Raw genomic sequence first — 23015 nt, 5'->3', positions numbered from 1 at the left:
AGACTTTTTACTTTGACAAACTTTTCCAAACTCAGTTACCAACTTCTGTAGTTTCTCTATCGAATTAGCACCAGAACTTTATCATTGGTGAACTAATGACTCACTTCCCAAGCCCTCTTATCCGTAACAGACTGCATACTCGCCTCTCACTCCAAAATTCTTGCATTTACCTCCCTAATCAACTCATCCATAAAGAAGTTAAACAACCTTAGGGACATCACACACCCCTGCTGCAGATTGGCATTCAATGGTAACCAATCACTCTCCTCTCTTCCTACTTGTACACATGCCTTACATCCTTGGTAAAAATTTTTCACTGATTTTAGCAACTTACCTCCCACACCATATACTCATAAATCCTTCCACAAAGCCTCTCTATCAACCTTATCATATGCCTTCTCCTGATCCATAAATGGTACATACAAATCCATCTGTTTTTCTAAGTATTTCTCACATACATTTTTCAAAGTAAACACCTAAACCACTCTTCTCTTCCTGTCTGATGCTCTGTACATGGCTTCACCCTCTCAATCAACACCCTCCCATATAATTTCCCAGGAATACTCAACAGGCTTATGAATCTTTAATTTTAACACTCACCTTTACCCCCTTTGTCTTTGTACAATGGCATTATGCATGAATTCTGCCAATCCTCAGGCACTTCACCATGATCCATACATACACTGAATATCCTTACCAACCAATCAGCAACACAGTCACTCCCTTTTTTAATAAATTCCACTGCAGCACCATCTAAACCTGGTGCCTTGCTGGGTTTTACCATCTGCAAAGCTTTCATTACTTCTTCTTTGTTTACCAAATCATTCATCCTGACCCTCTCACTTTGCCTACCACCCCGACCAAAACACCCTATATATGCCACTCTGTCATCAAACACATTCCACAAACCTTCAAAATACTCACTCCATCTCCTTCTCACTTCATCACTACCTGTTATTACTTCTCATCTTGCTCCCTTCACTGATGTTTCCATTTGTTCTCTTGTCTCACACACATTATTTACCTCCTTCCAAAACATATTATTCTTCCTAAAGTTTAATTATACTCTCTTGCCCCAGCTTTCATTTGCCCTATTTTCAACCCTTGCACCTTTATCTTAACCTCTTGTTGTAGGTTTAGTTTATTTGTTTGTTGGTTGATTTATGAGGCCAGAATGCTACCCCCTCCATATCAAATTGAGAGATTTTTTTTTCTCACAGGGTAGGGTGAGGTGAAAGTGTGTGACATCATCCAGAGGTTTTCTATATGGGTGTTGCTCCCTGGAAAAATAGCATCAGAAAGAAGAAGAATATGTTTTGTGGTTTTACTGGTAACTAAAACCATCAGTTTACTATCCCTTTTATAACAAAATGATGACTTTCTTTTTAGGTCCATGGAGATGCAGCGTTGGCAGGGCAGGGCGTAATGCAAGAAACACTAGGTCTTTCAAATGTTCCTCACTTTATTATCGGGGGTGCTGTACATATTTCCATCAATAACCAGGTTAGTTACATTGTGAGAAGTATTGGTAAGGGATTTGCATCAATATACTTTTTTGAAAAACGATGTATCACTCCTCCATTATATTGTTATTGTATTAAGGATCAAGAGATTTGACTGTGTTCTAGAGATAACTCATTCTGGTTTTTATCTAAAGGCATATCCAACAACTGTAATTTATCCATTCTTCCTATTATCTGTCCTCTTCAGTCAGTAGCTTACCTTTCATTTGATAAGGCTGCACTTTTAGTACATTAATCTACTCCAATTCTGTTTTCTTTGATTTTACTTTTAATCCTCCTCCCTCTGAACCTTTGCATTCTCTTATATTTCCCTCTTGCAAGGGTGTCTTAAATGCTTTTCTTGCTGCAGGGTGAGAAGGCACATGACCCAGATGGTATTCCTCCTTTAGTGCTAACCTGAAGAAGTGTGCCTCTAAGTTAGCATCAATCTTTGCTTGCCTTTTTTACCTCTTTCTCATGACCCAAACTGTTTCTTTGTCTTGGAAGCATTCCTTGATGCAGTCTATCCAAGACAAGGAGACCATCCAAATATTTCCTCTCATTTCCACTCTCTCAAGAGTCTTTGAAACTCTCCTTAACTCTCAATTTCTTAAACATAATCCCCCTCACTTCTTTCTTATCACCAGTATGGCTCTCTTTGTGCAAGATCTGTTAGTGGCCTCTCCTGTGTGACACAACTCTCGTTCTCCTGTCCCAGGGTATGGCATATGTATTTTCTTTCCAAACATTCTTCCTTTGGATTTTCTTCGGATATGTGTTCTTAACTGCATAGCTTCTTTTCTCTTGGTCATCCATTGCAGTGATCGTTGATGGTGCAATATCTCTCCCTTATCCTCTCAACAGTGATGTCTCTTAGGGTTCTGTCTTGTTGCACATTTTCTTCTTTCATAAATGATTATCTCTGTTTGCTTCCAACTCCAGTCACTCTTTTTTTATGTTAGCTGAGACGGCATGAGTAGATGAGGTATTAATCAATGCCATCCTATTAAGACGGGCAAGTTTGAATGTATTAGTCTCGATGGTGTTTTGGGGATGTGAAGCTTGGAACCTATGTAGAAATGGATGGAGGAGGGGGAATGAGTTGGAACTGAAACATTTAAGGACGGCTGATAGAGTAAGAAATAATAGGGCAAGAGAGAATTGTCATTATATGAAGAGTATGGTTGAAAGGGCTGAAAAGGGTGTGTTGCATCAAGTTGGACATATGGAGAGTATGATTAAGGAAAGGTTGACAAAAAGAGTACATATTTTGGAGGTGAACACCTCATCACCACCACGCCACACATGAAATAACAACCCCCTCCCCCCGCATGTGCACGTGGTAGCACTAGGAAAAGACAACAAAGGCCACATTCATTCACGCTCAGTCTCTAGCTGTCATGTATAATGCACAGAAACCACAGCTCCCTTTCCACATCCAGGCCCCACAGAACTTTCCATTGTTTGCCCCAGACTCTTCACATGCCCTGGTTCAATCGATTGACAGCACGTCGACCCCAGTATACCACATCGTTCCAATTCACTCTATTCCTTGCACGCCTTTCACCCTCCTGCATGTTCAGGCCCCGATCACTCAAAATCTTTTTCACTCCATCTTTCCACCTCCAATTTGGTTTCCCACTTCTCATTCCCTCCACTTCTGACACATATATCCTCTTGGTTAATCTTTCCTCACTCATTCTCCCTATGTGACCAAACCATTTCAAAACCCTCTTCTGCTCTCTCAACCACACTTTTTATTATCACATATCTCGCTTACCCTATTATTACTTACTCAATCAAACCACCTCACACCACATATTATCCTCAAACATCTCATTTCCAGCACATCCACCCTTCTCCAAACAACTCTATCTATAGCCGTTGCCTTACAACCATATAACAATGTTAGAACCACTATTCCTTCAAACATACCCATTTTTGTTTTTCAAGATAATGTTCTCGACTTCCACACATTCTTCAACACTCCCAGAACTTTCAAACCCTCCCCCACCCTACGATTCACTTCCGCTTCCATGGTTCCATCCACTGCCAAATCCACTCGCAGATATCTAAAACACTTCACCTCCTCCAGTTTTTCTCCATCAAACTTACCTCCCAATTGACTTGTCCCTCAGTCCCTACTGTACCTAATAACCTTGCTCGTATTCGCATTTACTCTCAGCTTTCTTCTTTCACACACTATACCAAACTCAGTCACCAGCTTCTGCAATTTCTCACACGAATCAGCCACCAGCGCTGTATCATCAGTGAACAACAACTGACTCACTTCCCAAGCTCTCTCATCCACAACAGACTGCATACTTGCCCATCTTTCCAAAACTTTTTCATTCAGCTCCCAAATGACCTCATCCATAAACAAATTAAACAACCATGGAGACATCACACACCCCTGCCGCAAACCAACATTCACTGAGAACCAATCACTTTCCTCTCTCCTACACATACACAAGCCTTACATCCTCGATAAAAACTTTTCACTGCTTCCAACAACTTGCCCCCCACACCATATATTCTTAATACCTTCTACAGATCATCTCTATCAACTCTATCATATGTCTTCTCCAGATCCATAAATGCAACATTCGAATCCATTTGCTTTTCTAAGAATTTCTCACGTGCATTCTTCAAAGCAAAAACCTGATCCACTCATCCTCTACCACTTCTGAAACCACACTGCTCTTCCCCAATCTGATGCTCTGTACATACCTTCACACTCTCAGTCAATACCCTCCCATATAATTTCCCAGGAATACTCAACAAACTTATACCTATGTAATTTGAGCACTCACTTTTATCCTCTTTGCCTTTGTACAATGGCACTATGCAAGCATTCCTCCAATCCTCAGGCACCTCACCATGAGTTATACATACATTAAATAACCTTACCAACCAGTGAACAATAGTCACCCCCTTTTTTAATAAATTCCACTGCAATACCATCCAAACCCGCTGCCTTGCCGGCTTTCATATTCTGCAAAGCTTTTACTACCTCTTCTCTGTTTACCAAATCATTCTCCCTAGCCCTCTCACTTTGCACACCACCTTGACCAAGACACCCTATATCTGCCACTCTATCATCAAACACATTCAAGAAACCTTCAAAGTACTCATTCCATCTCCCTCTCACATCACCACTACTTGTTGTCACCTTCCCATTAGCCCCCTTCACTGAAGTTTCCATTTGTTCCCTTGTCTTATGCACTTTATTTACCTCCTTCCAAAATATCTTTTTATTCTCCCTAAAATTTAATGATACTCTCTCACCCCAACTCTCATTTGCCCTCTTTTTCACCTTCTGCATCTTTCGCTTGACCTCCTGCCTCTTTCTTGAATACATCTCCTACTCATTTGCATCATTTTCCTGCAACAATTGTCCAAATGCCTCTCTCTTCTCTTTCACTAATAATCTTACCTCTTCATCCCACCACTCACTACCCTTTCTAACCTGCCCATCTCCCACACTTCTCATGCCACAAGCATCTTTTGTGCAAGCCATCACTGCTTCCCTAAATATATCCCATTCCTCTCCCACTCCCCTTATGTCCTTTCTTCTCACCTTTTTCCCTCCTGTACTCAGTCCCTCCTGGAACTTCCTCACACAAGTCTCCTACCCAAGATCACTTCCTCTCACCACTCTCTTCATCCCAACATTCTCTCTTCTTTTCTGAAAACCTCTACAAATCTTCACCTTTGCCTCCACAAGATAATGGTCAGACATCCCTCCATTTGCACCTCTCAGCACATTAACATCCAAAAGTCTCTCTTTTGCGCACCTGTCAATTAACACGTAATCCAATAACGCTCTCTGGCCATCTCTCCTACTTACATACGTATACTTATGTATATCTCTCTTTTTAAACCAGGTATTCCCAATCACCAGTCCTTTTTCAGCACATAAATCTACAAGCTCTTCACCATTTTCATTTACAATACTGAACACCCCATGTACACCAATTATTCCCTCAACTGCCAAATTACTTACCTTTGCATTGAAATCACCCATCACTATAACCCAGTCTCGTGCATCAAAACCACTAACACACTCACTCACCTGCTCCCAAAACACTTGCCTCTCTTGATCTTTCTTCTCATGCCCAGGTGCATATGCACCAATAATCACCATCTCTCTCCATCCACTTTCAGTTTTACCCATATCAATCTAGAGTTTACTTTCTTACACTCTGTTACATACTCCCACCACTCCTGTTTCAGGAGTAGTGCTACTCCTTCCCTTGCTCTTGTCCTCTCATAACCCCTGACTTTACTTCCAAGACATTCCCAAACCACTCTTCCCCTTTACCCTTGAGCTTCGTTTCACCTAGAGCCAAAACATCCAGGTTCCTTTCCTCAAACATACTACCTATCTCTCCTTTTTTTCTCGTCTTGATTACATCCTCTCACATTTAGACACCCCAATCTGAGCCTTCGAGGAGGGTGAGCATTCCCCGCGTGACTCCCTCTTCTGTTTCCTCTTTTAGAAAGTTAGAATACAAGGAGGGGAGGGTTTCCAGCCCCCAGCTCCTGTCCCCTTTAGTCGCCTTCTACAGCCTGTGAGGAATGCGTGGGAAGTATTCTTTCTCCCCTAATCCCAGGGATATATATATATATATATTTTTTTTTTTTTTTTTTTATACTTTGTCGCTGTCTCCCGCGTTTGCGAGGTAGCGCAAGGAAACAGACGAAAGAAATGGCCCCCCCCCCCATACACATGTACATACACACGTCCACACACGCAAATATACATACCTACACAGCTTTCCATGGTTTACCCCAGACGCTTCACATGCCTTGATTCACTCCACTGACAGCACGTCAACCCCTGTATACCACATCGCTCCAATTCACTCTATTCCTTGCCCTCCTTACACCCTCCTGCATGTTCAGGCCCCGATCACACAAAATCTTTTTCACTCCATCTTTCCACCTCCAATTTGGTCTCCCTCTTCTCCTCGTTCCCTCCACCTCCGACACATATATCCTCTTGGTCAATCTTTCCTCACTCATTCTCTCCATGTGCCCAAACCATTTCAAAACACCCTCTTCTGCTCTCTCAACCACGCCCTTTTTATTTCCACACATCTCTCTTACCCTTACGTTACTTACTCGATCAAACCACCTCACACCACACATTGTCCTCAAACATCTCATTTCCAGCACATCCATCCTCCTGCGCACAACTTTATCCATAGCCCACGCCTCGCAACCATACAACATTGTTGGAACCACTATTCCTTCAAACATACCCATTTTTGCTTTCCGAGATAATGTTCTCGACTTCCACACATTTTTCAAGGCTCCCAAAATTTTCGCCCCCTCCCCCACCCTATGATCCACTTCCACTTCCATGGTTCCATCCGCTGACAGATCCACTCCCAGATATCTAAAACACTTCACTTCCTCCAGTTTTTCTCCATTCAAACTCACCTCCCAATTGACTTGACCCTCAACCCTACTGTACCTAATAACCTTGCTCTTATTCACATTTACTCTTAACTTTCTTCTTCCACACACTTTACCAAACTCAGTCACCAGCTTCTGCAGTTTCTCACATGAATCAGCCACCAGCGCTGTATCATCAGCGAACAACAACTGACTCACTTCCCAAGCTCTCTCATCCCCAACAGACTTCATACTTGCCCCTCTTTCCAGGACTCTTGCATTTACCTCCCTAACAACCCCATCCATAAACAAATTAAACAACCATGGAGACATCACACACCCCTGCCGCAAACCTACATTCACTGAGAACCAATCACTTTCCTCTCTTCCTACACGTACACATGCCTTACATCCTCGATAAAAACTTTTCACTGCTTCTAACAACTTGCCTCCCACACCATATATTCTTAATACCTTCCACAGAGCATCTCTATCAACTCTATATATATATATATATATATATATATATATATATATATATATATATATATATATATATATATATATATATGGTTGTTTAATTTGTTTATGGATGGGGTTGTTAGGGAGGTGAATGCAAGAGTTTTGGAAAGAGGGGCAAGTATGAAGTCTGTTGGGGATGAAAGAGCTTGGGAAGTGAGTCAGTTGTTGTTCGCTGATGATACAGCGCTGGTGGCTGATTCATGTGAGAAACTGCAGAAGCTGGTGACTGAGTTTGGTAAAGTGTGTGAAAGAAGAAAGTTAAGAGTAAATGTGAATAACAGCAAGGTAATTAGGTACAGTAGGGTTGAGGGTCAAGTCAATTGGGAGGTAAGTTTGAATGGAGAAAAACTGGAGGAAGTAAAGTGTTTTAGATATCTGGGAGTGGATCTGGCCGCAGATGGAACCATGGAAGGGGAAGTGGATCATAGGGTGGGGGAGGGGGCGAAAATCCTGGGATCCTTGAAGAATGTGTGGAAGTCGAGAACATTATCTCTGAAAGCAAAAATGGGTATGTTTGAAGGAATAGTGGTTCCAACAATGTTGTATGGTTGCGAGGCGTGGGATATGGATAGAGTTGTGCGCAGGAGGATGGATGTGCTGGAAATGAGATGTTTGAGGACAATGTTTGGTGTGAGGTGGTTTGATCGAGTAAGTAACGTAAGGGTAAGAGAGATGTGTGGAAATAAAAAGAGCGTGGTTGAGAGAGCAGAAGAGGGTGTTTTGAAATGGTTTGGGCACATGGAGAGAATGAGTGAGGAAAGATTGGACAAGAGGATATATGTGTCTGAGGTGGAGGGAACGAGGAGAAGTGGCGAGACCAAATTGGAGGTGGAAAGATGGAGTGAAAAAGATTTTGTGTGATCGGGGCCTGAACATGCAGGAGGGTGAAAGGAGGGCAAGGAATAGAGTGAATTGGATCGATGTGGTATACCGGGGTTGACGTGCTGTCAGTGGATTGAATCAGGGCATGTGAAGCGTCTGGGGTAAACCATGGAAAGCTGTGTAGGTATGTATATTTGCGTGTGTGGACGTATGTATATACATGTGTATGGGGGTGGGTTGGGCCATTTCTTTCGTCTGTTTCCTTGGGCTACCTCGCAATCGCGGGAGACAGCGACTAAGCAAAAAAAAAAAAGAATATGCAGGAGGGTGAAAGGAGGGCAAGGAATAGAGTGAATTGGAGCGATGTGGTATACAGGGGTTGACGTGCTGTCAGTGGATTGAATCAAGGCATGTGAAGTGTCCGGGGTAAACCATGGAAAGCTGTGTAGGTATGTATATCTGCGTGTGTGGACGTGTGTATGTACATGTGTATGGGGGGGGTTGGGCCATTTCTTTCGTCTGTTTCCTTGCGCTACCTCGCAAACGCGGGAGACAACGACAAAGTATAAAAAAAAAAAAATATATATATATATATATATATATATATATATATGTAATGTGCTTGTACATTTATGTGCTGAAAAAGTTCTGGTGATTGGGAATACCTTGTTTAAAAAGAGAGATATACATAAGTATACTTATGTAGGCATGAGAGATTGCCAGAGAGTGTTATTGGATTATGTGTTAATTGATAGGCACGCGAAAGAGAGACTTTTGGATGTTAATGTGCTGAGCAGTGCAACTGGAGGGATGTCTGATCATTATCTTGTGGAAGCGAAGGTTAAGATTTGTAGAGGTTTTCAGAAAAGAAGAGAGAATGTTGGGATGAAGAGAATGGTTAGAGTAAGTGAGCTTTGAAAGGAGACTTGTGTGAGGAAGTACCAGGAGAGACTGAGTACAGAATGGAAAAAGGTGAGAACAAAGAAGGTAAGGGAAGTGGTGGAGGAATGAGATGTATTTAGGGAAGCAGTGATAGCTTGCGCAAAAGATGCTTGTGGCATGAGAAGCATGGGAGATGGGCAGATTAGAAAGGGTAGTGAGTGGTGGGATGAAGAAGTAAGATTATTAGTGAAGGAGAAGAGAGGGGCATTTGGACGATTTTTGCAGGGGAATAATGCAAATAAGTGGGAGATGTATAAAAGAAAGAGGCAGGAGGTCAAGAGAAAGGTGCAAGAGGTGAAAAAAGGGCAAATGAGAGTTAGGGTGAGAGAGTATCATTAAATTTTTGGGAGAATAAGATGTTTTGGAAGGAGGTAAATAAAGTGCATAAGACAAGGGAACAAATGGGAACTTCAGTGAAGGGGGCTAATGGGGAGGTGATAACAAGTAGTGGTGATGTGAGAAGGAGATGGAGTGAGTATTTTGAAGGTTTGTTGAATGTGTTTGATGATAGAGTGGCAGATATAGGGTGTTTTAGTCGAGGTGGTGTGCAAAGTGAGAGGGTTAGGAAAAATGATTTAGTTAACAGAGAAGAGGTAGCAAAAGCATTGTGGAAGATGAAAGCCAGCAAGGCAGCGGGTTTGGATAATACTGCAGTGGAATTTATTATAAAAGGGGGTAACTGTATTGTTGACTGGTTGCTAAGGTTATTTAATGTATGTATGATTAATGGTGAGGTACCTGAGGATTGGCGGAATTCTTGCATAGTGCCATTGTACAAAGGCAAAGGGGATAAGAGTGAGTGCTCAAGTTACAGAGGTATAAGCTTGTTGAGTATTCCTGGTAAATTTTATGGGAGAGTATTGATTGAGAGGGTGAAGGCATGTACAGAGCATCAGATTGGGGAAGAGCAGTGTGGTTTCAGAAGTGGTAGAGGATATGTGGATCAGGTGTTTGCTTTGAAGAATGTATGTGAGAAATACTTAGAAAAGCAAATGGATTTGTATGTAGCATTTATGGATCTGGAGAAGGCATATGATAGAGTTGATAGAGATGCTCTGTGGAAGGTACTAAGAATATTTGGTGTGGGAGGGAAGTTGTTAGAAGCAGTGAAAAGTTTTTATCGAGGATGTAAGGCATGCGTACGTGTAGGAAGAGAGGAAAGTGATTGGTTCTCAGTAAATTTAGGTTTGCTGCAGGGGTGTGTGATGTCTCCATGGTTGTTTAATTTGTTTATGGATGGGGTTGTCAGGGAGGTGATTGCAAGAGTTTTGGAAAGAGGGGCAAGTATGCAGTCTGTTGTGGATGAGAGAGCTTGGGAAGTCAGTCATTTGTTGTTCACTGATGATACATTGCTGGTGGCTGATTCATGTGAGAAACTGCAGAAGCTGGTGACTGAGTTTGGTAAAGTGTTTGAAAGAAGAAAGTTGAGAGTAAATGTGAATAAGAGCAAGGTTATTAAGTACAGTAGGGTTGAGGGTCAAGTCAAGTTGGAGGTAAGTTTGAATGGAGAAAAACTGGAGGAAGTGAAGTGTTTTAGATATCTGGGAGTGGAACCATGGAAGCGGAAGTGAATCATAGGGTGGGGGAGGGAGCGAAAATTGTGGGAGCCTTGAAGAATGTGTGGAAGTCGAGAACATTATCTCGGAAAGCAAAAATGGGTATGTTTGAAGGAATACTGGTTTCAACAATGATGTATGGTTGTGAGGCGTAGGCTATGGATAGAGTTGTGCGGAGGAGGGTGGATGTGCTGGAGATGAGATGTTTGAGGAAATATGTGGTGTGAGGTGGTTTCATCGAGTAAGTAATAATAAGGTAAGAGAGATGTGTGGTAACAAAAAGAATGTGGTTGAGAGAGCAGAAGAGAGTGTTTTTGAAATGGTTTGGTCACATGGAGAGAATGAGTGAGGAAAGATTGACCAAGAGGACGTATGTGTCAGAGGTGGAGTGAAGGAGGAGAAGTGGGAGACCAAATTGGAGGTGGAAAGATGGAGTGAAAAAGATTTAGAGTGATCGGGGCCTGAAAATGTAGGAGGGTGAAAGGCGTGCAAGGAATAGAGTGAATTGGAACGATGTGGTATCCTGGGGTCGACCTGCTGTCAATGGATTGAACCAGGGCATGTGAAGTGTCTGGGGTAAACCATGGAAAGTTCTGTGGGGCCTGGATGTGGAAAGGGAGCTATGGTTTCGGTGCATTATTACATGACAACTAGAGACTGAGTGTGAACGAATGTGGCCTTTGTTGTCTTTCCTAGTGCTACCTCGCACACATGGGGGGGAGGGGGTTGTTATTCCATGTGTGGCAAGGTGGCTATGGGAATGAATAAAGGCAGACAGTATGAATTATGTACATGTGTATATATGTATATGTCTGTGTGTGTATATATATATATATATACATTGAGATGTATAGGTATGTATATTTGCGTGTGTGGACGTGTATGTATATATATGTGTATGTGGGTGGATTGGGCCATTCTTTCGTCTGGTTCCTTGCACTACCTCGCTAACGCGGGAGGAGACAGTGACAAAGCAAAATAATAATAATAATGATATTTATATTTATTTTCTATTTTGCTTTCTCAACCACACTCTTTTTATTTCCACACATCTCTCTTACCCTTACATTACTTACTCGATCAAACTACCTCACACCATATATTGTCCTCAAACATCTCATTTCCAGCATATCCACCCTCCTGTGCACAGCTCCATCCATAGCCCATGCCTCGCAACCACACAACATTGTTGGAACCACTATTCCTTCAAACATACCCATTTTTGCTTTCCGAGATAATGTTCTCGACTTCCAAACATTCTTCAAGGCTCCCAGAATTTTTGCCCCCTCCCCCACCCTATGATTCACTTCCGCTTCCATGTTTCCATCCGCTGCCAGATCCACTCCCAGATATCTAAAACACTTTACTTCCTCTAGTTTTTCTCCATTCAAACTTACCTCCCAGTTGACTTGACCCTCAACCCTACTGTACCTAATAACCTTGCTCTTATTCACATTTACTTTTAACTTTCTTCTTTCACACACTTTACCAAACTCAGTCACCAGCTTCTGCAGTTTCTCACATGAATCAGCCACCAGTGCTGTATCATCAGCGAACAACAACTGACTCACTTCCCAAGCTCTCTCATCCACAACAGACTGCATACTTGCCCCTCTTTCCAAAACTCTTGCAATCACCTCCCTAACAAGCCCATCCATAAACAAATTAAACAACCATGGAGACATCACACACCCCTGCCGCAAACCTACATTCACTGAGAACCAATCACTTTCCTCTCTTCCTACAAGTACACATGCCTTACATCCTCGATAAAAACTTTTCACTGCTTCTAACAACTTGCCTCCCACACCATATATTCTTAATAACTTCCACAGAGCATTTCTATCAACTCTATCATATGCCTTCTCCAGATCCATAAATTTTTTTTTTTTTTTTTTTTTTTTTTTTTTTTTTTTATTCTTTGTGGCTGTCTCCCGCGTTTGCGAGGTAGCGCAAGGAAACAGACGAAAGAAATGGCCCAACCCCCCCCATACACATGTACATACACACGTCCACACACGCAATATACATACCTACACAGCTTTCCATGGTTTACCCCAGACGCTTCACATGCCTTGATTCAATCCACTGACAGCACGTCAACCCCTGTATACCACATCGCTCCAATTCACTCTATTCCTTGCCCTCCTTTCACCCTCCTGCATGTTCAAGCCCCGATCACACAAAATCCTTTTCACTCCATCTTTCCACCTCCAATTTGGTCTCCCTCTTCTCCTCGTTCCCTCCACCTCCGACACATATATCCTCTTGGTCAATCTTTCCTCACTCATTCTCTCCATGTGCCCAAACCACTTCAAAACACCCTCTTCTGCTCTCTCAACCACGCTCTTTTTATTTCCACACATCCCTCTTACCCTTACGTTACTTACTCGATCAAACCACCTCACACCACACATTGCCCTCAAACATCTCATTTCCAGCACATCCATCCTCCTGCGCACAACTCTATCCATAGCCCACGCCTCGCAACCATACAACATTGTTGGAACCACTATTCCTTCAAACATACCCATTTTTGCTTTCCGGGATAATGTTCTCGACTTCCACACATTTTTCAAGGCTCCCAAAATTTTCGCCCCCTCCCCCACCCTATGATCCACTTCCGCTTCCATGGTTCCATCCGCTGACAGATCCACTCCCAGATATCTAAAACACTTCACTTCCTCCAGCCTCTCACCATTCAAACTCACCTCCCAATTGACTTGACGCTCAACCCTACTGTACCTAATAACCTTGCTCTTATTGACATTTACTCTTAACTTTCTTCTTCCACACACTTTACCAAACTCCGTCACCAGCTTCTGCAGTTTCTCACATGAATCCGCCACCAGCGCTGTATCATCAGCGAACAACAACTGACTCACTTCCCAAGCTCTCTCATCCCCAACAGACTTCATACTTGCCCCTCTTTCCAAAACTCTTGCATTTACCTCCCTAACAACCCCATCCATAAACAAATTAAACAACCATGGAGACATCACACACCCCTGCCGCAAACCTACATTCACTGAGAACCAATCACTTTCCTCTCTTCCTACACGTACACATACAAATCCATTTGCTTTTCTAAGTATTTCTCACATACATTCCTCAAAACAAACACCTGATCCACACATCCTCTACCACTTCTGAAACCACACTGCTCTTCCCCAATCTGATGCTCTCTACATGCCTTCACGCTCTCAATCAATACCCTCCCATATAATTTACCAGGAATACTCAACAAACTTATACCTCTGTAATTTGAGCACTCACTTTTATCCCCTTTGCCTTTGTACAATGGCACTATGCAAGCATTCTGCCAATCCTCAGGCACCTCACCTTGAATCATACACACATTAAATGACCTTACCAACCAGTCAACAATACAGTCACCCTCTTTTTCAATAAATTCCACTGCAGTACCATCCAAACCTGCTGCCTTTGCCGGCTTTCATCTTCCACAAAGCTTTTACTACCTCTTCTCTGTTTACCAAATCATTTTCCCTAACCCTCTCACTTTGGACAGCACCTCAACCAAAACACGCTATATCTGCCACTCTATCATCAAACACATTCAACAAACCTTCAAAATACTCATTCCATCTTCTTCTCACATCACCACTACTTGTTATCGCCTCCCCATTAGCCCCCTTCACTAAAGTTCCCATTTGCTCCCTTGTCTTCTGCACTTTATTCACCTCCTTCCAAAACATCTTTTTATTTTCCCTAAAATTTAATGATACTCTCTCACCCCAACTCTCATTTGCCCTCTTTTTCACCTCTTGCACCTTTCTCTTGACCTCCTGCTTCATGAGAGCCAATTTTTTTGGGAGCAGTTGAGTGTCTGTGTAAGCAGCTTTCATGCACGAGACTGACTTATGGTGATGGGTGATTTTAATGCAAAGGTGAGTAATATGGCATATGAGGATATAATTGGTGTACATGAGGTGTTTGGTGATGCAAATGGAAATGGTGAAGAGCTTGTGGATCTTTGTGCTGAAAAAGGACTGGTGATTGGGAATACCGGGTTTGAAAATAGATACACATACGTATACGTACGTGAGTAGGAGAGATGGCCAGAAGGCATTATTGCATTGCGTGTTAATTGATAGGCATGTAAAAGAAAGACTTTTGTATGTTAATGTGCTGAGAGGGGCAGGTGGAGGCATGTCTGATCACTATCTTCTGGAGACCAAGGTGAAGATTTGTAAAGATTTTCAGAAAAGAAGAGAGAAGTTGGGGAGACGAGAGTGGTGAAAATAAGAGAGCTTGGAAAGGAGACTTGTGTGATGAAGTACCAGGAGAAAGTGAGTGCAGAATGGAAAAAGGTGAGAGCAAATACCAAAAGGGGAGTGGAGGAGGAATGGGATGTATTTAGGGAAGCAGTGATGGCTTGGGCAAAAGATGCATGTGACATGAGAAAGGTGGGAGGTGGGCAGATCAGAAAGGGTAGTGAATGGTAGGATGAAGAAGTAAGAGTCTTAGTGAAAGATAAGAGAGAGGCGTTTGGATGATTTTTGAAGGGAAGTAGTGCAAATGTTTGGGAGATGTATAAAAGAAAGCAGCAGGAGGTCAAGAGAAAAGTGCAAGAGGTGAAAAAGAGGGCAAATGAGAGTTGGGGTGAGAGAGTATTACCAAATTTTAGGAAGAATAAAAAGATGGTAAGGAGGTAAATAAAGCGCTTAAGATAAGAGAAGAAATGGGAAGATCAGTAAAAGGGGCAAATGGGGAGGTAATAACAAGGAGTGATGAGGTGAGAAGGAGATGGAAGTGAATATTTTGAAGGATTGTTGAATATGTTTGATAACAGGGTGGCAGATAGAGGGTGTTTTGGTTTAGGGTGGTGTGCAAAGTGAGAGGATCAGAAAGAATGATATAGTGAACAGAGAAGAGGTAGTGAAAGCTTTGCGGAAGATGAAAGCCAGAAAAAAGGCAGATTTGGATGGAATTACAGTGGAATTTATCAAAAAAGGGGGTGACTGTGTTGTTGATTGGTTGGGAAGTATATTCAGTGTATGTATGGATCATAGTGAAGTGCCTGAGGACTGGCGGAATTCATGCATAGTGCCATTGTAAAAAGGCAAAGGTGATAATGTTGAGTGTTCAAATTCCTGGGGAATAAGGTTGTTTGAGTATTCCTGGGAAATTATATGGAAGGGTATTGATTGAGGGGTAAAAACATGTACAGAGCATCAGATTGGGGAAGAGCAGTGTGGTTTTAGAAGTGGGAGAGCACGTATGGACCAGGTATTTGCTTTGAAGAATACATGTGAGAGATACCTAGAAAAACAGATGGATTCGTATGTAGCATTTACGGATCTGTAGAAGGCATATGATAGGGAGGATAGAGATGCTCTATAGAAGGTCTTAAGAGTATATGATGTGGGAGGTAAGTTGCTAGAAGCAGTGAAAAGGTTTTCACCAAGGATGTAAGGCATGTGTACGAGTAGGAAGAGAGGAAACTGATTGGTTCCCAGTGAATGTATGTTTACGAAAGGGGTGTGTGATGTTTCCATGGTTGTTTGATTTCTTTATGAATGGGGTGGTTAGAGAGGTGAATTCAAGAGTATTGGAAAGAGTGTTGTGGATGAGAGGGCTTGGGAAGTAAGTCATTTGTTGTTAGATGATGATACAGCACTGGTGGCTGATTCATGTGAGAAACTACAAAAGTTGGTGACTGAGTTTGGTAAAGTGCGTGAAAGAAGAAAGTTGAGAGCAAATGTGAATAAGAGCAAGGTTATTAGGTTCAGTAGGGGTAAAGGACAAGTTAATTGGGAGGTAAGCTTGAATGGAGAAAAACTGAAGGAAGTGAAGTGTTTTAGATATCTGGGAGTGTTCTTTGCAGCAAATGAAAATATGGAGGCAGAAGTCAGTCACAGAGTGGGGGAGGGAGCGAAGGTTTTAAGAACGTTGAAGAATGTGTGGAAGCCGAGAACGTTATCGCAAACAGCAAAAAAGGTATGTTTGGTGGAACAGGGGTTCCAAAAATGTTATATGATTGCGAGGAATGTGCTATAGACAGGGATGTGCGGAGGAGGCTGGATGCATTGGAAATGAAATTTTTCAGGAAAATATGTGGTGTGAGGTGGTATAATAGAGTAAGTACTGAAAGGGTAAGAAAGATATATTTTTATCTATTTTGCTTTGTCGCTGTCTCCCACGTTAGCGAGGTAGCGCAAGGAAACAGACAAAAGAATGGCCTAACCCACCCACATACACATGTATATACATACACGTCCACACACGCAAATATACATACCTATACATCTCAACGTATACATATATATACACACAGACATATACATATATACACATGTACATAATTCGTACTGTCTGCCTTTATTCATTCCCATCGCCACCCCGCCACACATGAAATAACAACCCCCTCCCCCCACATGTGCACAAGGTAGCGCTAGGAAAAGACAACAAAGGCCACATTTGTTCACACTCAGTGTCTAGCTGTCATGTATAATGCACTGAAACCACAGCTCCCTTTCCACATCCAGGCCCCACAGAACTTTCCATGTTTTATCCCAGCCACTTCACACGCCCTGGTTCAAGAAAGATGTTTTTTTTTTTTTTTTTTTCTCCCCACGTTTGCGAGGTAGCGCAAGGAAACAGACGAAAGAATTGGCCCAACCCACCCCCATACACACGTATATACATACGTCCACACATGCAAATATACATACCTACACAGCTTTCCATGGTTTACCCCAGATGCTTCACATGCCCTGATTCAATCCACTGACAGCACATCAACCCCGGTATACCACATCGATCCAATTCACTCTATTCCTTGCCCTCCTTTCACCCTCCTGCATGTTCAGGCCCCAATCACACAAAATCTTTTTCACTCCATCTTTCCACCTCCAATTTGGTCTCCCACTTCTCCTCGTTCCCTCCACCTCCGACACATATATCCTCTTGGTCAATCTTTCCTCACTCATTCTCTCCATGTGCCCAAACCATTTCAAAACACCCTCCTCTGCTCTCTCAACCACGCTCTTTTTATTTCCACACATCTCTCTTACCCTTACGTTACTTACTCGATCAAACCACCTCACACCACACATTGTCCTCAAACATCTCATTTCCAGCACATCCATCCTCCTGCGCACAACTCCATCCATAGCCCACGCCTCGCATCCATACAACATTGTTGGAACCACTATTCCTTCAAACATACCCATTTTTGCTTTTCGAGATAATGTCCTCGACTTCCGCACATTCTTCAAGGCTCCCAGAATTTTCGCCCCCTCCCCCACCCTATGATCCACTTCCGCTTCCATGGTTCCATCCGCTGCCAGATCCACTCCCAGATATCTAAAACACTTTACTTCCTCCAGTTTTTCTCCATTCAAACTTACCTCCCAACTGACTTGACCCTCAACCCTACTGTACCTAATAACCTTGCTCTTATTCACATTTACTCTTAACTTTCTTCTTTCACACACTTTACCAAACTCAGTCACCAGCTTCAGCAGTTTCTCACATGAATCAGCCACCAGCGCTGTATCATCAGCGAACAACAACTGACTCACTTCCCAAGCTCTCTCATCCCCAACAGACTTCATCCTTGCCCCTCTTTCCAAAACTCCTGCATTCACCTCCCTAACAACCCCATTCATAAACAAATTAAACAACCATGGAGACATCACACACCCCTGCCGCAAACCTACATTCACTGAGAACTAATCACTTTCCCTCTTCCTACACGTACACATGCCTTACATTCTCGATAAAAACTTTTCACTGCTTCTAACAACTTGCCTCCCACACCATATATTCTTAATACCTTCCACAGAGCATCTCTATCAACTCTATCATATGCCTTCTCCAGATCCATAAATGCTACATACAAATCCATTTGCTTTTCTAAGTATTTCTCACATACATTCTTCAAAGCAAACACCTGATCCATACATCCTCTACCACTTCTGAAACCACACTGCTCTTCCCCAATCTGATGCTCTCTACATGCCTTCATCCTCTCAATCAATACCCTCCCATATAATTTACCAGGAATACTCAACAAACTTATACCTCTGTAATTTGAGCACTCACTCTTATCCCCTTTGCCTTTGTACAATGGCACTATGCAAGCATTCTGCCAATCCTCAGGCACCTCACCATGAGTCATACATACATTAGATAACCTTACCAACCAGTCAATAATACAGTCACCCCCTTTTTTAATAAATTCCACTGCAATACCATCCAAACCTGCTGCCTTGCCAGCTTTCATCTTCCGCAAAGCTTTTACTACCTCTTCTCTGTTTACCAAATCATTTTCCCTAACCCTCTCACTTTGCACACCACCTCGACCAAAACACCCTATATCTGCCACTCTATCATCAAACACATTCAACAAACCTTCAAAATACTCACTCCATCTTCTCACATCACCACTACTTGTTATCACCTCCCCATTTGCGCCCTTCACTGAAGTTCCCATTTGCTCCCTTGTCTTACGCACTTTATTTACCTCCTTCCAGAACATCTTTTTATTCTCCCTAAGATTTAATGATACTCTCTCACCCCAACTCTCATTTGCCCTCTTTTTCACCTCTTGCACCTTTCTCTTGACATCCTGTTTCTTTCATTTATACATCTCCCACTCAATTGCATTTTTTCCCTGCAAAAATCATCCAAATGCCTCTCTCTTCTCTTTCACTAATAATCTTACTTCTTCATCCCACCACTCACTACCCTTTCTAATCAACCCACCTCCCACTCTTCTCATGCCACAAGCATCTTTTGCGCAATCCATCACTGATTCCCTAAATACATCCCATTCCTCCCCCACTCCCCTTACTTCCATTGTTCTCACCTTTTTCCGTTCTGTACTCAGTCTCTCCTGGTAGTTCCTCACACAAGTCTCCTTCCCAAGCTCACTTACTCTCACCACCCTCTTCACCCCAACATTCACTCTTCTTTTCTGAAAACCCATACAAATCTTCACCTTAGCCTCCACAAGGTAATGACCAGACATCCCTCCAGTTGCACCTCTCAGCACATTAACATCCAAAAGTCTCTCTTTCACGCGCCTGTCAATCAGAACGTAATCCAATAACGCTCTCTGGCCATCTCTCCTACTTACATACGTATACTTATGTATATCTCGCTTTTTAAACCAGGTATTCCCAATCACCAGTCCTTTTTCAGCACATAAATCTACAAGCTCTTCACCATTTCCATTTACAACACTGAACACCCCATGTATACCAATTATTCCCTCAACTGCCACATTACTCACCTTTGCATTCAAATCACCCATCACTATAACCCGGTCTCGTGCATCAAAACCACTAACACACTCTTTCAGCTGCTCCCAAAACACTTGCCTCTCATGATCTTTCTTCTCATGCCCAGGTGCATATGCACCAATAATCACCCATCTCTCTCCATCAACTTTCAGTTTTACCCATATTAATCGAGAATTTACTTTCTTACATTCTATCACATACTCCCACAACTCCTGTTTCAGGAGTACTGCTACTCCTTCCCTTGCTCTTGTCCTCTCACTAACCCCTGACTTTACTCCCAAGACACCCCCAAACCACTCTTCCCCTTTACCCTTGAGCTTTGTTTCACTCAAAGCCAAAACATCCAGGTTCCTTTCCTCAAACATACTACCTATCTCTCCTTTTTTTCACATCTTGGTTACATCCACACACATTTAGACACCCCAGTCTGAGCCTTCGAGGAGGATGAGCACTCCCAGCGTGACTCCTTCTTCTGTTTCCCATTTTAGAAAGTTAAAAAAGATACAAGGAGAGGAGGATTTCTGGCCCCCCACTCTCGTCCCCTCTAGTCGCCTTCTACGACACGCGAGGAAGATGTATGAAAGATGTAAGAAAGATGTATGGTAATAAAAAGACTGTGAGAGAGCAGAAGAGGGTGTGTTGAAATGGTTTGGACAAATGCACAGAATGAGTGAAGAAAGATTGACAAAGAGGATATATATGTCACAGGTGGAGGGAACAAGGAGAAGTGGGAGACCAAACTCGAGGTAGAAGGATGGAGTGAAAAAGATTTTGAGTGATCGGGGACTGATCATACAGGAGGGTGAAGGATGTGCAAGGAACAGAGTGAATTGGAACAATGTAGTATACCAGGGTCGACGTGCTGTCAGTGGATTGAAACAGGGCATGTTAAGCGTCTGGGGTAAACCATGGAAAGTTTTGTAGGGCGTGGATGTGGAAAGGGAGCTATGGTGTCTGTGAATTTCACAACTGAAAGAGACTGATTGTAAATGAATGGGGCCATTTTTGTCAGTTCCTAGCACTGCCTCACTGCAAGGGGGGGATTCTATTTCATGTGTTCCTGGGTGGTGATGGGAATAGATAAAGGCAGCAAGTATAGATATGTACTTGTGTAAACATGTAGATGTCTGAATATGTATATGTATGTATATGTTGATACATATGTGTATGTTTATGTGCATTTGTGGACGTTTATTTATATACATGTGTATATGGGTGTGTTAGGCCATTTCTCGTCTATTTCCTGGCACTATCTAACTAACAAAGGATCAGATTGGGTGTGTCTAAATGTGTGTGGATGTAACCAAGATGTAAAAAAAGGGGATAAGTAGTATTTTTGAGGAAAGGAAACTGGATGTTTTGGCTCTGAGGGAAACGAAGCTCAAGGGTAAAGGGGAAGAGTGGTTTGGGAATGTCTTGGAAGTAAAGTCAGGGGTTAGTGAGAGGACAAGAGCAAAGGAAGGAGTGGCACTGCTCCTGAAATAGTTGTGGGAGTATGTGATAGAGTGTAAGAAAGTAAACTGTAGATTGATATGGGTAAAACTGAAAGTGGATGGAGAGAAATGGGTGATTATTGGTGCCCATGCACCTGGGCATGAGAAGAAAGATCATGAGAGGCAAGTGTTTTGGGAGCAGATGAGAGAGATTGTTAGCAGTTTTCATGCACGAGACCGGGTTATAGTGATTGGTGATTTAAGTGCAAAGGTGAGTAATGTGGCAGTTGAGGGAATAACTGGTGTATATGGGGTGTTCAGTGTTGTATATGGAATTGGTGAAGAGCTTGTAGATTTGTCTTCTGAAAAAGGACTGGTGATTGGGAATACCTAGTTTAAAAAGAGAAGTATACATAAGTATACTTATGCAAGTAGGAGAGGTGGCCAGATAACGTTATTGGATTACGTCTTAATTGATAGGCACGTGAAAGAGAGACTTTTGGATGATAATGTGCTGAGAGGTGCAACTGGAGGGATGGCTGATCATTATCTTGTGGAGGCGAAGATGAAGATCTATAGAGGTTTTCAGAAAAGAAGAGAGAATGTTGGGGTGAAGAGAATGGTGAGAGTAAGTGAGCCTGGGAAGGAGACTTGTCTGAGGAAGTAAGGGGAGAGACTGAGTGCAGAATGGAAAAGGTAAGAACAAAGGACATAAGGGGAGTGGGGAAGGAATGGAAAGTATTTAGGGAAGCAGTGATGGCTTGTGCAAAAGATGCTTGTGGCATAAGAAGTGTGGGAGTTGGGCAGATTAGAAAGGGTAGTGAGTGGTGGGATAGGGAAGTAAGATTATTAGTGAAAGAGAAGAGAGAGACATTTGGATGAGTTTTGCAGGGAAATAGTGCAAATGTCTGGGAGATGTATAAATGAAAGAGGTAGGAGGTCAAGAGAAAGGTGCAGGAGGTGAAAAAGAGGGCAAATGAGAGTTGGGGTGAGAGAGTATCATTAAATTTTAGGGAGAATAAAAAGATATTTGGAAGGAGGTAAATAAAGAGCGTAAGACAAGTGAACAAATTCGAACATCGATGAAGGGGGCTAAAGGGGAGCTAATAACAAGTAGGTGTGATGTGAGGAGATGAAGTGAGTATTTTGAAGGATTCTTCAATGTGTTAGATGAAAGACTGGCAGATATAGGGTGTTTTGGTTGAGGTGGTATGCAAAGTAAGAGGATTAGGGAAAATGATTTGGTAAATAGAGAAGAGGTAGTAAAAGCTTTGCGGAAGATGAAAGCCAGCTAGGCATCGGGTTTGGATGGTATTGAAGTGGAATTTATCAAAACAGGGGGTGACTGTGTTGTTGATTGGCTGGTAAGGATATTTAATGTATGTATGACTCATGTTGAGGTGCCTCAGGATTGGCAGAATACATGTATAGTGCCATTGTACAAAGGCAAAGGGGATAAAGGTGAATGCTTGAATTACAGAGGTATAAGTTTGTTGTTTCCTGGGAATTTATATGTGGGGATATTGATTGAGAGGGTGAAAGCATATACAGAGCATCAGATTG

At 42.4% G+C, this 23015-nt stretch overlaps 1 protein-coding gene across 1 annotated transcript in view; it reads left to right on the top strand.

Moving 5' to 3' along the window:
• Positions 1-23015, top strand: part of LOC139755483 (2-oxoadipate dehydrogenase complex component E1-like) — a 526829-nt gene that overhangs the window by 236072 nt on the left and 267742 nt on the right. Inside the window, exon 5 of the mRNA XM_071673821.1 lies at positions 1221-1503. Coding sequence (XP_071529922.1) covers positions 1426-1503 — 78 coding nt within the window. The 5' untranslated portion in view covers positions 1221-1425. The remainder of the gene's footprint in view (positions 1-1220; positions 1504-23015) is intronic.

This window comes from Panulirus ornatus, chromosome 19, assembly GCF_036320965.1.
Source record: "Panulirus ornatus isolate Po-2019 chromosome 19, ASM3632096v1, whole genome shotgun sequence".
Taxonomy (NCBI): Eukaryota; Metazoa; Arthropoda; class Malacostraca; order Decapoda; family Palinuridae; genus Panulirus; species Panulirus ornatus.
Note: the sequence above shows the minus strand (reverse complement) of the source record. Positions and strands in the feature narration are given on the sequence as shown.